Source organism: Macaca nemestrina, chromosome 9 (genome assembly GCF_043159975.1).
Source record: "Macaca nemestrina isolate mMacNem1 chromosome 9, mMacNem.hap1, whole genome shotgun sequence".
In the NCBI taxonomy this organism is placed as follows: Eukaryota; Metazoa; Chordata; class Mammalia; order Primates; family Cercopithecidae; genus Macaca; species Macaca nemestrina.
In genome coordinates, this window is record NC_092133.1 from 109,212,396 (window position 1) to 109,225,847 (window position 13,452).

Sequence of the window (13,452 nt, forward strand, 5' to 3'; positions counted from 1 at the left end):
ATCCCTGTCTGGAGTCTTGGAATCTCTACATCATTGCAGGTGATACCCCTAGGAAACTGGAACTTATGATACAATTTATCTGCCTTTCCCAATTTACTCTCAAAGCACAAGTTCTTGATTAGGTTCCTGTGGTCCGTGGTGGGAGAGTCATCTGTCCAAGGCCACATACCTCATTAAGTGGCAGGTGAGTCTTGACTGCAAGGCTAGTGTTTTCTGCTCTGCCGGGACACCTTGATTTCCTCAGAATGCAGGTCCAGTGCAAGGGCCTTCTGCTCAGAAATGCCCATGGCTCCCTTTCACTTACACATAGTTCTTCCTGACCCTCAGGACCTCTGGGATGAAAAGTCTGGGTGCAAGTTACTTCATCACATCCAGATAACCCTTTTATGTGCAGGGTGTTTGGTTGGAGGCGCTGCCCTCAAGGCATTTACAGGCTAGCTGAGGGCTCCAGGTGTCATATCCATTTAAGAGTGCTTAGAATACCAGGCAAAAAGTGATAGTTTTAATCAGCAGTAGAAAGTGCTTTTGCAGTTCAAAGGTGTGAGAGTTGATCATGGATTGACCATTACCAGGAAAGACTTTTGGGAGGACATGGCATTGACTAATCTTCATAGAAGGACAGATGTGTGGGCATGGTGACTGGAACAGCATGAAGGGATGACTTGTGTCTAAGGAGCAGGAAACATTTGGCTGGGTGATGTGGACTGAGAGCAGAAGATAAGGCTGGGAAATGACTGTCATGGAGGGTCTTGGATGAAGGGCCATCAGCTGATACTGAGGAAGTCATTGGGAGCTAGTGAAAATGTTTGAGCAGGGAAATTGTTTGGGTCTGTATTTTAACCAGATGGAGCTGGTTTGATGGTAAGGGTGTACTAGAGAAGGGAACCCCCACATTCTGAATTAATGTCACTTAGGAAGGGATCCCTTGTAAGTATGAAATGGTTATAATTGTGTGTGTGTGTGTGTGAATTTGAGAAAAGTATAACTGAAGAACACTAGGTATGGTTTTCTTGTTTTTTTAAAGACATGGTCTGTCTCTCTCTGTTGCCCAGGCTGGTGTGCAGTGGCGTGATCACGGTCACTGAAGCCTTGACCTCCTGGGCTCAAGCGATCCTCCCACTTCAGCCTCCTGAGTAGCTGTGACTACAGGCACGTGCCACTGTGTGCCCAGCTAATTTTTGTATTTTTTATGGAGACAGGGTTTTGCCGTGTTGCCCAGGCTGGTGTCGGACTCCTGGACTCAAGTGATCCACCTGCCTCAAGTGCTGGGAAGTACGGTTTTAGACAAAGAAAAAATTTTACAGTAATGATTTTCGCCTGGATAGGATAAATGGGAGGAGGTGGGATAAATTCAGAGCGGACTGCATTTCTGGCAGTGCTGATTTGGTGTTGAGTTTTCAGAGGCCTTCTGTTAAGCCGTTTGGAGGCAGTATTTTAAGTGAGAATGTGGCTATGGGGTGGGCAGATAACCTTGTGGCTGATTTGGTCAGGGTGTTGGTAGGCAGCCCTAGCCCTGGTGGTGGCCGTACCGGTGGTGCTCGGTATCCGTGGAGGCCTGCCAGCATCCTGGAAGCTCTGGGGCTCGGCTGTGCCATCAGCCCTGTGCAGACAGCTGCAAAGCATGACTTGGAGCAGAAGGGGCCACCTTGTTTATGTGGAGAGTGAAGGTTTGCTGACAGTGACACCAGCTTGAGATTGAGAGACGGTGGGATAATGGAATTCATTCAGTTTTGGCAGGAGGCAGAAGTCAAGGGAGTTTATTGATCTGAGCCTTGAAAGGGCAGGTAATGAGCAGAGTATTCTTAGGTGGGCTGAGCGGTAAAGTTTGGGCACCGAGGGTGACATGAACTGGAGTTCGGTGATGGGAACTGGATATTCACCTCACATCAGAGCTCTGTCATCATGCCTGGGGTGGAGCCGCACCCTGAGTGCGCTCAGCAGGGAGTGGCATGTGTGCAGGGCTTCAGCCAGGGCTGGCAGCCAAGGACCAAGCCATTTGCCTGGCTCCACCATCCAGAGTGCAGAGAAGAAAAGTGGGCCAGGGCCAAGTAAGTTTTCCCTTCTCTTTTCACGCTGCTGTGACACCCTCAGAGTGTTGAGTAATAGGGCTTGTGAAAGGAAAATAAATCTTGGGGGCCCAAAATCACTAAGCAGGGAAAAGGCAAGCTGGCAACGGCTCGGGGCAAACCTGCCTTCCATAGTATTCAAAGTCACCCCTCTGCTTACGGAGATAAATGCTTACCTGATTGCCTGCTTTGGAGAGGCGAATCAGAAACTCAGAAGAATGCAACCATTTGTCTCTTACCTACCTATGACCTGGAAGCCCCTCCCCACTTCCAGTTGTCCCGCCTTTGCTTCGAGTTGTCCCACCTTTCCAGACCGAACCAATGTTCATCTTACATATGTTGATTGATGTCTCATGTCTCCCTAAAATGTATTAAACCAAGTTGTACCCTAACCACCTTGGGCACTTGTCATCAGGACCTCCCAAGGCTGTGTCATGGGCATGCATCTTTAACTTTGGCAAAATAAACTTCCTAAATTGACCGAGACCTGTCTCAGATTTTTGGGGTTCACAGGCTCATGTATGGAGAACTTGGACTGTAGAATATCCTTGGAGCACTTACGTCTAGTTAAGTGATGGACAGACAAAATAAGGAGATGTTGGAAAAGAGTTTCAAAGAAGAAAAAGTTGCACGTGTTTTTGAAAACAAATTTATGCTTCTCATAGATTAAAATCTCATCACTTAACATTTCATATTTTTATCCCTTTAAAAATCTCTCTCTCTTTTTTTTTTTTTTGGAGACAGAGTCTCACTGTTACCCAGGTTGGTTACCCACTGCAACCACAGTCTCCCGAGTAGCTGGGATTACAAGGGTGCGTCACCATGTCCGGATAATATTTTTGTATTTTACCGTCTCTACTAAAAATACAAAAATATTAGCCCAGTGTGGTGGTGTGCGCCTGTATTCCCAGCTACTCAGGAGGCTGAGACAGGAGAATCGCATGAACCCAGGAGGCGGAGGCTGCAGTGAGCCAAGATCACGCCACTGCTCTCCAGTCTGGTTGACAGAGCAAGACTCCATCTCAAAAAACAAACAAACAAACAAACAGAAGAAAGGCTGTAATTGTATAGTCTCACGAGCATACCAAAGTCATTTTGGAAGTAACCTCTCATTAGCTCAATTAATGAGGTTGAATTAAAAAGTCACAGAGTCATCAGGCTGCTGGGTGGTTCTGAGCACTCTGTGAGGGCCAATCAATAGGATGTGCACCTCCTGAGCTGTGTTCCTCTCTCCCCTGCCCTGAGCAGACTTTTCAGAGGAACATGGTGAGTTCTCAGGCAGCGATGCTTCCCAGCTGCTGTGCCATCAGGTGGCACTCCACCTGCCCCTCTCTATCTCATGATCTTGTTTTATTTTCTTCAGCGTGTTTCTTACTAACTATCTTACGTGTTTGACTTTGTGTCATTGCATAGAATCCCAGCTCTGTTATAACAAGCACTTTGTTTTTCTAGTTCATGCTGAATCCCCAGCCTTGGGCCCATAGTAGGTGCTGATTTATATGTTCATTGCATGAACTCCAGAGGGTTTCTGTAGCCTCTGTCTCCAGTTTGCCCCAAGCCACTGTCTCAGGCCATCTTTATGAATGACACCGCAGGGGGTCCCTGGCGCTGCAGCTCCTGGTTAGGGATGTGCTGCTTGTGGGACCTCTTCTCCCTGGAATGCCTCCTTCCTTGCTGATTCTGGGTCTGAGGACATGGGGATTCTTTAGGACCTAACTCAATTGCTGGTTTCTTCCACAGAACCTTTCCTAACATCCTAACAGGCTCTAGTGCTTGCCTGTTTGAGCCTCTGAAAGTCATTGTAATTATCTTAAAGATGCTTACACGGTGCTCCTGCATTGTAATTGTGTGCATAGTTGTCTGGCGGTAGGTCCCTTTGAGTCAGGGAGCCCCTTAGATTTTTTCCTCAAAGGCCTTTGTTTTCTATACCCCTGCTTTTCTTCCTCCTCTGAAAATTTTCTCAACAGCTCTCATCTTAGATCTTGTGGGTTTTTTTTTTTTTTTTGGTCAATTAAGTATTTTTAAAATATTAGAGCTGATAGGAATCTTGGCTGATGTCTAGTCTCATTAGAATGTGTACCTGTACTGTGGTTTTTCCATTAACTTTTGCCCCAGGAGTTTCGAATCAGCTTTGGGGCTAGTAGCAAATGTAGATAATTGTTTCCTGATTAGGAGTCAGATTTGACACTTCCTTATTGAAATGTTTTGCTGTCTGGGATATGAAGCAGATGGTAGCTTCTGGCAGAGCAGATGTCTGTGTTGAATCAGAGTATTTTAAATCTGCTCTTGTACCTTGAAGTGTTTCCCTTGGCAAATACCCATTTCTGACCTGCTAGTGTCAGCTTTGAGTGATCCCCCCGCATCCCCCATATAGGATTACACAGATCCTTACTAAGAAGTCTGGTAAAATACAAGTAATAAAACATAATTTAATATTGGTTAATCCATGATGCTTTATTCTGATGCAAGTACAATGTGTTGATTGACTTGGTAGCCAGTGGATCATTAATAAATGCACAGTTAACATGGACTGTTGATTCATAACACTAGAAGGAATAATTTCAATAAAATATAGTTTGATTCTTCAGATTCCCTATTGGGGTAGCTCAGAGCACAGACTGTAGGTAGGCTGTCTGGATTTGAAATTCAGCTCTGTGTAATCTTTAGGCAAATTACCTAACGTTGCAGTACCTCAGTTTCCTCATCTGTGGAGTGGGGTGTGTTTGTGTAATAATAGTACTTTTAGGATTGAACGAGGATCACATGAGTTAATAAATGAAAAGTGTTGAGAATGTTCCCTGCCTCACAATCCCTGCAGAGATGTTAGCCACTGTAATACTATCATTAAAGTCTCTTTTTCTCCTCTGAGAAATAAGCGCTAAACGCTATCACTGCTCCTGTTTTTAGTACAAAGACTGGAAGAAGCCCAAATCTTTTTTTTTTTTTTTTTCTTGAGTCTTACTCTGTTGCTCGGGCTGGAGTGTTGTGGTGCGATCTCAGCTGACTGCAATTTCTGCCTCCTAGGTTCAAGTGATTCTCCTGTCTCAGCCTCCTGAGTAGCTGGGATTACAGGCATGCACCACGCCTGGCTAATTTTTGTATTTTTAGTAGAGACGGGGTTTCACCATGTTGGCCAGGCTGGTCTCAAATTCCTGACCTCAGGTGATCCACCCGCCTCAGCCTCCCAAAGTGCTGGGATTACAGGTGTGACCCACTGCACCTGGCTGAGGAAGCCCAAATCTTAAGAAGAAATGCTCTACTCAAAACCATGCCTGGTTTACGTAGTATGGCTTTCTTTCTCCTGAGCTGGGGTTTGCACTAGCTGTTACCTGGGACACAAATAGTGTGGATGGAATGCTTTAGTTTGGAAGTGTAGGTTTTTGGACATCTTGCTTAGATTTGAGCTTTCACCCTTAAACTTTGTATTTTTCTTTGGGGATGGAGGTATTGGATAAAGGTACCAGAAAACCAGTGTGTTGAATTTGAACTGTATCTTTTTTTGGGGAGTGGGTTGGGGGAGGGGAGGTGTGTCTTTCTGTCAATACTGTGTATACTTTTAGCTCTCCTATACCAAAAGGAAGGGAGGATGCTAAAGTCTAATAATTGGCAAATAGGTGAGTTTCTTCCTGTGGGTGGCACTGAGAAGGATGAGACCTAACCCTAACTTCCTAAACTTTTCAGCTTATGGGAAGGTGAAGTATGTAGATTATGGACAGTGCAGGCTATTAAGATAAATGTTTTCATCTTACAGTACTTTGAGTGCTGTGTGCTGGGCTAATGAGAAACACAAGACAGACAGGTGCTTATCTAGAAAAGCTGTCTCAGAAAAGGGTGGTTCATAGCCAGTGTGAGAGGGAAACCCTGCTCCCACTCCTGGGCTCAGTGTTGCCTTCATTTTCTTTCCAGTCAGCAGTTCCCACCGTTTACCTCTTAGCACACTACTCTTAACACACACTGAGCTATTTTTTTTTTTTTTTTTTTTTTTTTTAGTAATCTTTCATTATGGAAATTTTCAAAGTAAGCAGAGAGCAGAATAATGAGCACTCAGGCACCCACCACTCAGCTCCAGCAGCTGCTGGCACAAACACATGGCCGGTCTTATTTATCTGTAACTCCCTTCCCCACTTCCTCCAGTACCTGCTGGATTAGGTCAGAGCAAATCCCCAAAAATAGGTCATTTTTCCTATAGATTCTTCTATGTGTATCACTAAAGATGAGGAAGGACTCTTAAGGAATTCTGTTTTAAACTGTATTTTCCAATCACCATTTTTTATTCAAGGACATTGCATTCATTGACTGAAGTACGTAGGCTGGCCATAACATGTCAGGTGAGTGTATAATTAGGAGATCGTATATTTAATGAGCACCCTGCATTTAGAATGCCTTCCTTCCGAAATTTCGAAGAAAGCCTAGGTTGCCCATTTTCCTTAAGGTCTTGCGGACAAACTCCTGTTGATAAATAAATTTCTACTGGGTTTCTTGAGAATTGTAAATCTGCAATAATATATGACCAGTGCCTGGGTCAGCTTCCCAACCAGCATGCAGGATGGTGATGCACCTTAGTCCTTGAAGAGGCCAGGTATGTGTAGTGCTGTGGTGTTGTACAAATTCCATTTTTTTACATGCCATGGAGTATAAAAGCTTGGGAACCAGTGCCTATTTATTGGCAAACTAATTGAAAATCCAGTGACTTCGTCGACGTATTTGGATCTTAGTAGTATGTGGCTGAGAGGAGATTAAGTCATTTGAATTTATTTCAATTCTGAAAAAAAAGTGCTGCCTAAAAATTATTATAGTATTTGGGAATATTTTTACCCAGTATACATGGTGGCAGAAAATCACATAATCTGTGTTGCAGCAAAAGCATTGATTTGGAAGCTAGGAGGTGTGGGTTCTAATACCCACATGCCGTCTCTCCTGAGTACCCAGGCAGCCTTGGGCTAGACACAGCTGCAGGTGTCTGGTTTGTAGGTGATGGATTAGAGATGGGCTGTAAATGAGATGAAGATTGCTTTGGCTTTGGTCGGGTGGAGTGGTGACATTTATTCTGATAAGTTCATGGTGGTGGTTCTCAGCCCCATATGACTCAACATCTCTATTTTTTCTTTTAATTTTGAAATAATTACAGATTCACAGGAAGTTGCAATGATACAGAGAATGACCCTGTATCCTTCTCCCAGCTTCCCCCAGAGGACACAGGATGGCAAGCTGATGCAGGTGGGTGGCATTGCCACTCAGTATTACAGACAGCCTTGCTGCAGCCCTCAGCTCTTCGAAAATAGTGACCTTTCCTTAGAAAGTTACTATTTCAGGAATGCAGTGCCCATGCACTATCAACACTGGGCAAAAATACTTTGTGTTTATGTGTTCAAGGCTCAGACAATTATATACAAATTTCTGACTTGAGTGTCTGGTGGGACCTTTAGATACTGAAGACAATTTCTTCCTTTTGTGGGACTGTCCCACACATTGCAGAATGTTTAGAGGTGCCTGACCTCTGCCACTAAATGCCAGCAGTGACCTCCAGTCATTGTGACAACAAAATTTCCAGAATGCCCTCTGGGCAGTGGTTCTGCCTCTTTAAGAACTACTAAGATGGGGAACAAATATGCCTTCTGATGGAATCTGTCCCTCAGTGCCCCCACCAGTGAGAAAATTCTCAGTGTATGGAGTGTTGATTTGAATCATGTGATAATATTGATGGTCTGATGTACAATGTTTCTTCTTCTTAAAACATACCCAGGTGTGTATTGTATTTGCAAAGTAAATTTAGTGCTTCCAGTGGTAGCCGGTAGGTTTGCTGGTAGTGCTTCCAGTGGTAGCCGGTAGGTTTGTGGGAACTCTAGAAGTCACGTCTGTGGCTCATCTTCACTGTGAGTGCAGAGCCCTGCCAGCCCAGCACAAATGGCTAGAGTTTCTTCAGCAACAGTCATTTTCCCTGACTCCCAGTCTCCAACACATCAAGACTATTTTGTGGAACTTAAGGGTTTTTGTCAAGTATTTAACGTCATATAGATAGAGCCTTTTAAAAAGTAAACTTTTGGTTGGGCGCAGTGGTTCACACCTTTCATCCTAGCACTTTGGGAGGCTGAGGATGGAGGATTGCTTGAGTCCAGGAGTTCAAGACCAGCCCGGGCAACCTAGCGGGACCCCATCTCTAAAAAAAAAAAAAAAAAAAAAAAAGTCAGGCATGGTGGCACGTGCCCGTGTTCCCAACCAGTTGGACGACTGAAGTGGGACCACTTGAGCCTGGGAGGTTGAGTCTTCAGTGAGTTGTGATTGTGCTACTGTACTCCAGCCTGGGCGACAGAGTGAGACCCCATCTCTCTCTTCTCTCTCTCTCTCCCCTATCTTCTCCCCTTCTACCCGTCTCCCCCCTCTCTCTCTCCTTCCCTCCCTCCCTCCCTCCCTCTCTCTCTCTTTCTCACAAAAAAAAGTAAACTGTTCAGTAAAGTGGGTTGATAAATGTTTTAGGGTTTTATTTTAGAATCTGAACCTGTTGTAGGAGTGACCTGGGTGACTTTCAGGTTTGGAAACAGCATTAGAGTTTCTATTTATATGATTTTCTTTTTTAAAGACCAGCTTATTTCAATGTCAGTAAAAGTATGGGTGTAAACTAGGACATCAAAGTAGCTTCGTAGAGTAAAATTGAATGTTCTTTTGTGAGTGTGTTCATATCACATATACCTGTATTTGTATTTAATATATATGTATTTGTATTTATGTCTGTGTCATATGTGTGGAAGCACTTTTTCAAATCCCATCCTTGACACGTCTTCCTTCCTGGTTCGTTTATCATGACATACATAATTATTTTGGTGGCTGTACTTTGTTCCTTTTGGACTTATCATTTTCTTAAGTAAAAAGCCATAGCCCTTTCTTTGTAGAAGAGCAGTGCACTACAGAACATAAAATACTGCAAAAAGATAATGGAAGGCAGGCATTTGTCTTTGCTTAACATTGATTCTCCAGGGTAATCTGCTCATTTTAATCATCAAGAGAAGAATGCTAGAATCATTTTATGTGAGTTCGTAGAAGAAATAGGCCATTATTTGCCTCTGGAAATCTCCCAGGAATTTTATAACTTGCTATATTTCTAAAATGTTTCACTAATTACTTCTTAGGACTGAAAAATAATCAATCTAATTTGTTTTGTTTTAAACTAGCCTAGATACCAGAATATGTGTATAATTTTTTTATGTTTGAAAGATAATAAATCCAAATGGGGATTCCTTTTATTTTCTGAGAGAGTCTCGCTGTGTTATCCAGGCTGGAGTGCTGTGGTGTGATTGTGGCTCACTGCAACCTCAGCCTCCTGGGTTCAAGTGAGTATCCTGCCTCAGCCTCCCGAGTAGCTGGGACTACAGGTACACGCAACCACACCTGGCTAAGTTTTGTATATTTAGTAGAGATGGATGTTCATCATGTTGGCCAGGCTGGTCTCAAACTCCTGACCTCAAGTGATTTGCCTGCCTCAGCCTCCCAAAGTGCTGGGATAATAAGGCTTAAGTCACTGTGCCTGACCCTTTTTGTTTTTTAAGGCTAGGTACTTGAATATATTTGTATTCCACCCCACCTTTTTTTTTTTGGTTGAACTTTATGTCCAAATAATATTGTATGTTCTGTGACAGGATCATATATAAAGAAATATATTATCCAATTTATCTAATTAATTTAATTTATTTATTGCAGTATAACACATTATCCCCAAACTTAGTGGTTTAAAAAACAGACATTTACTGACACATAGTTTCTGTGGGCCAGGACTTCAGGTGTGTGTTAGTTGGATCTCCACTGCTGTCTCTCTGGGTTGCGGTCATCCGAAGGCTGGAGCAGGGCTGGGCATTCTGCTTCCAAGCTTATTCGGGTGGTTGTTGACCGGAGGTGTCAGCTCCTCACCACATGCAGCTCTTAATCTGAGAGAGAGAGCCAGTGAGTGCCTAAAACAGAAGGCACATGCTCTTTATAAACTAATTTGGAAGCGACATCCTGTCACTTCTGCTATATTCTATTCATTAGAAGTAGATTGGGGCTGGGCACAATGCACATGCCTGTAATCCCAGCACTTTGGGAGGCTGAGGCGGGCAGATCACTTGAGGTCAGGTGTTCTAGAAAGCCTGGCCAACAGGGTGAAACATCTCTACTAAAAATACAAAAATGAGCCGGATATGGTGTAGGTGCCTGTAGTCCCAGCTACTCAGGAGGCTGAGGCACAAGAATCACTTGAACCTGGGAGGTGGAGGTTACAGTGAGCAGAGATCCTACCACTGCACTCCAGCCTGGGTGACACAGTGAGACCCTGTCTCAAAACAAACACAAAAAGTAGTAGATTGGGACCAGGCATAATGGCTCATGCCTGTAATCTCACCACTTTGGGAGGCCAAGGTGGGAAGCTCACTGGAGTCCAGGAGTTGGAGACCAGCTTGGGCAACATAATGAATACTGTTTCTACCCCTGCGCCTGCCAAAAAAAAAAAAAAAAAAAAAAAGGTAGATTGGGGAGGGTTTACACAGACATGAAAGCCAGAAGATAGGGAGATCATTTTAGAGGCTGCCTCCCACATTGAGTTTACTTATACAATATAGTTGGCTAAGATTGGAAGTTTATAAGTTATTGGAAGTTGGCTAAGTTTATACTAAACTCGTTGAAACCCGTATACCTGATGGCAGTGTGAAAGATTTTGACAGGTAAAGTATTGTGCAAATATGAATAAAGAAATTCCACTCCCCAAAAACGGAGTATTTTTAGATTCATAAGTGTTCTTAGCTAATATTTAAAGTAGACAGAAATCAGAAAGTGCAGTAGTATATGCAGAGCTTTTCACATGATACTAAAAGTTAAGCCATAAGACAGTTTCTCTCTTATTCCACATGTGGAATAAAGTGACTTGTAAAATGCCGTGGTGGGTGACTGAGTTGGCTGCCTCAAATTGTCCCTCTCATTTCCTGTTTTATATGAATACTTTTTCTTTGCTCTCTTTCACTTGCTTAAAATCGTAATGTTTGATTGCTGCGTGTGTCATCCTTCAGTAAAATGTTTGAGATGGAAAGTCCTAGAAGCTTCTTTTTCCCTTTTCTAATGCGTTGAGTAGATGTTAGTCACTTTTGGAAATACTCTGGGTGGTTCTAGCTAAAATGTGATGTTCTACTTTAGCAAGGCCACTTGTGAAACCGTTCTCAAGAGCACAGTGTATCTAGTAGGTGCTTACTCATTGATTAAGTATTATGTACATTGTTTTTCTTCTAATGTGATAGGACCGTTTAGGACCTAAGTTTAAAGATTTACAAGTGTGAATAAAATCCATTGCAAAACCTATTCTGACCCAGTTTTCTATGCCATAGTACGTTTCTTTGGTTCCTATTAGGAAAAAAAAAAAAAAGAAAAAAAAAAAGTGCTTCATATCCAATGCTCATTGATTTGTATCTATTGTCAGTATTGAGTTTTTTTGTTTTTTTGTTTTTTTTGTCTTTTAAAAAAAGTTTCAGTATTGAGTTTTGATTACTGGAAGCCATTTAATTTTGTCTTCATTTATTTTAGTTTTCATTTGTCTTCAGTTCCTATGATTCTGTAGCTTTTTCCTCCCGCCTCTTTCTGTTCTTCTTGTGCAGCAGAAATCATCCTCCATGTCATAGCCTTTGTTTGCATAACCTGTTCTGTCTGACACAACTATCTATCATGACCCAATTTAGCCGTTTCGGTCACACCCAGTATAATTTATACCATAAGGGAATTTCCTGTGCTATTAAACCTTGCTTGTCACCCGTCACCAACTTAAGGATCTTCCAGGTGTGCCCTTTCACAGGGTGGGCTTGGACTTTTCTAGTTCTTGCATTTTAGGTGGGAGCTGTTCTTAGGAATTTTTTTCTTCTGTGAATGAGTAAAGTGAAATTAATCCAAACTCAAGTGCTTCCAGGATTAAAACACATTTCCATGTTACACTATCTGTAAGTTGAAGGGCCTTATGCTTGAGTGCCCCAACTAGAAAATGACTCATCATGAGGTGTCCTTCTGTAGAGAGTGTGACGTGATAGAGGAAGAAGGAAATTGCGGGCAACACAGTGACTTTCCAGTGACAGTTCACTTGCCTCTCCTAATATCTTTCATTCCAAAGCTGCTCTTCTGCAGATGTCTTTGAGACATAGTGTGGTGGAGTGGAAAGACTTTGGAATAATGCTCTGCCACTTTCTAGCTGTGTTATCTGGAAAAATTGCTTACCTCTCCCTGAACCTTGGTTTCCTTATCTGTAAAATGGGGAGCATACTACCTTTCTTGAAGGGATTTGTTAAAAAGAATTTATAAAATAACATATAGCAATGGCATGTGGAAATTGTTGGGTACTCCAAAAAAGTTGATGTGATTTTAAAACTTTTTCTTTACTCAGCTAATGTTTAGCCTAGCTTTTCTCATGTCAGTACTACGCCCTGATTGCATGAGGTTTTCGTAAAGTGGCCCATGTAGATAATTGTAGCATTTTCTAGCATTTAATAGTTTAGGCCGATATTGGATTACAGAGTGAATACTTTGAGTGCTTGCAAAAGGGTCAGGAACAGATGCATTTTTAGGAGTAAATGTCAAAGTCTGCCAATAAGGAAGCTGGTTTAGGAAATTAAATTTTATGCCTAAACATTTTATGTCTACAATTGCGGGTTTATCTAGACGAGGGGATAATTTTAGAATAGTATACTGAAGCATCATCAGCAGAGCCCCTCCGGTTCAAGGACAAAATGAGGCATCGTTTACTCTGAATTTTATGACCGGTGGCAGAAAAACGTGTCACTGATGAGGTTAACTGGGGACCAGAATCCTGGGCATGGTCCTAGCTGGCATGAGTAGAATTTGCAATTGTTTTCAGGATGTGTTTTCTTTTTTTCTTTTCTTTTCTTTTCTTTTCTTTTCTTTTCTTTTCTTTTCTTTTTCTTTTTTTTCTTGCAGACAGGGTCTCGCTCTGTTGCCCAGGCTGAAATGCAGTGGCACTATCTTGGCTCACCGCAACCTCTGCCTCCGTGGTTCAAGCGATTTTCCCACCTGAGCCTCCCAAGTAGCTGGGATTACAGGTGTGAGCCACTGTGTTTGGCTAATTTTTTTGTATTTTTAGTAGAGACATGGTTTTGCCATGTTGGTTGGCCAGGCTGGTCTTGAACTCCTGCCCTCAAGTGATCTGCCTGCCTTGGCCTCCAAAAATGTTGGGATTACAGGCATGAGCCCCTGCACCCGGCCAGGACGTGTTTTCTTAAAGACAATTTAAGAATCAGGAAAAGGAAAGACAGGTAGATGAAGGACAGGCTGTAGCATGTCACACCTCACAGTTATTTGCAACTTTCTGTTAACCAGATACTGTGTTAGATGAGAATGAGAGCTTAATTTTTTTTTTTTTAGTGCTGACTAA

At 42.7% G+C, this 13,452-nt stretch overlaps 1 protein-coding gene across 24 annotated transcripts in view; it reads left to right on the forward strand.

The window, feature by feature from the left end:
- Nucleotides 1-13,452, forward strand: part of LOC105495968 (par-3 family cell polarity regulator) — a 719,051-nt gene that overhangs the window by 49,552 nt on the left and 656,047 nt on the right. Inside the window, exon 1 of one of the 24 annotated variants that reach the window (XM_071070221.1) lies at nucleotides 6,620-7,283. The exons of the other annotated variants lie outside the window; for them this stretch is intronic. Within the exon in view, the coding sequence (XP_070926322.1) occupies nucleotides 7,212-7,283 (72 nt within the window). The 5' untranslated portion in view covers nucleotides 6,620-7,211. Of the gene's footprint in view, nucleotides 1-6,619; nucleotides 7,284-13,452 lie in introns of those variants that run through there. 24 annotated transcript variants of the gene reach the window in all.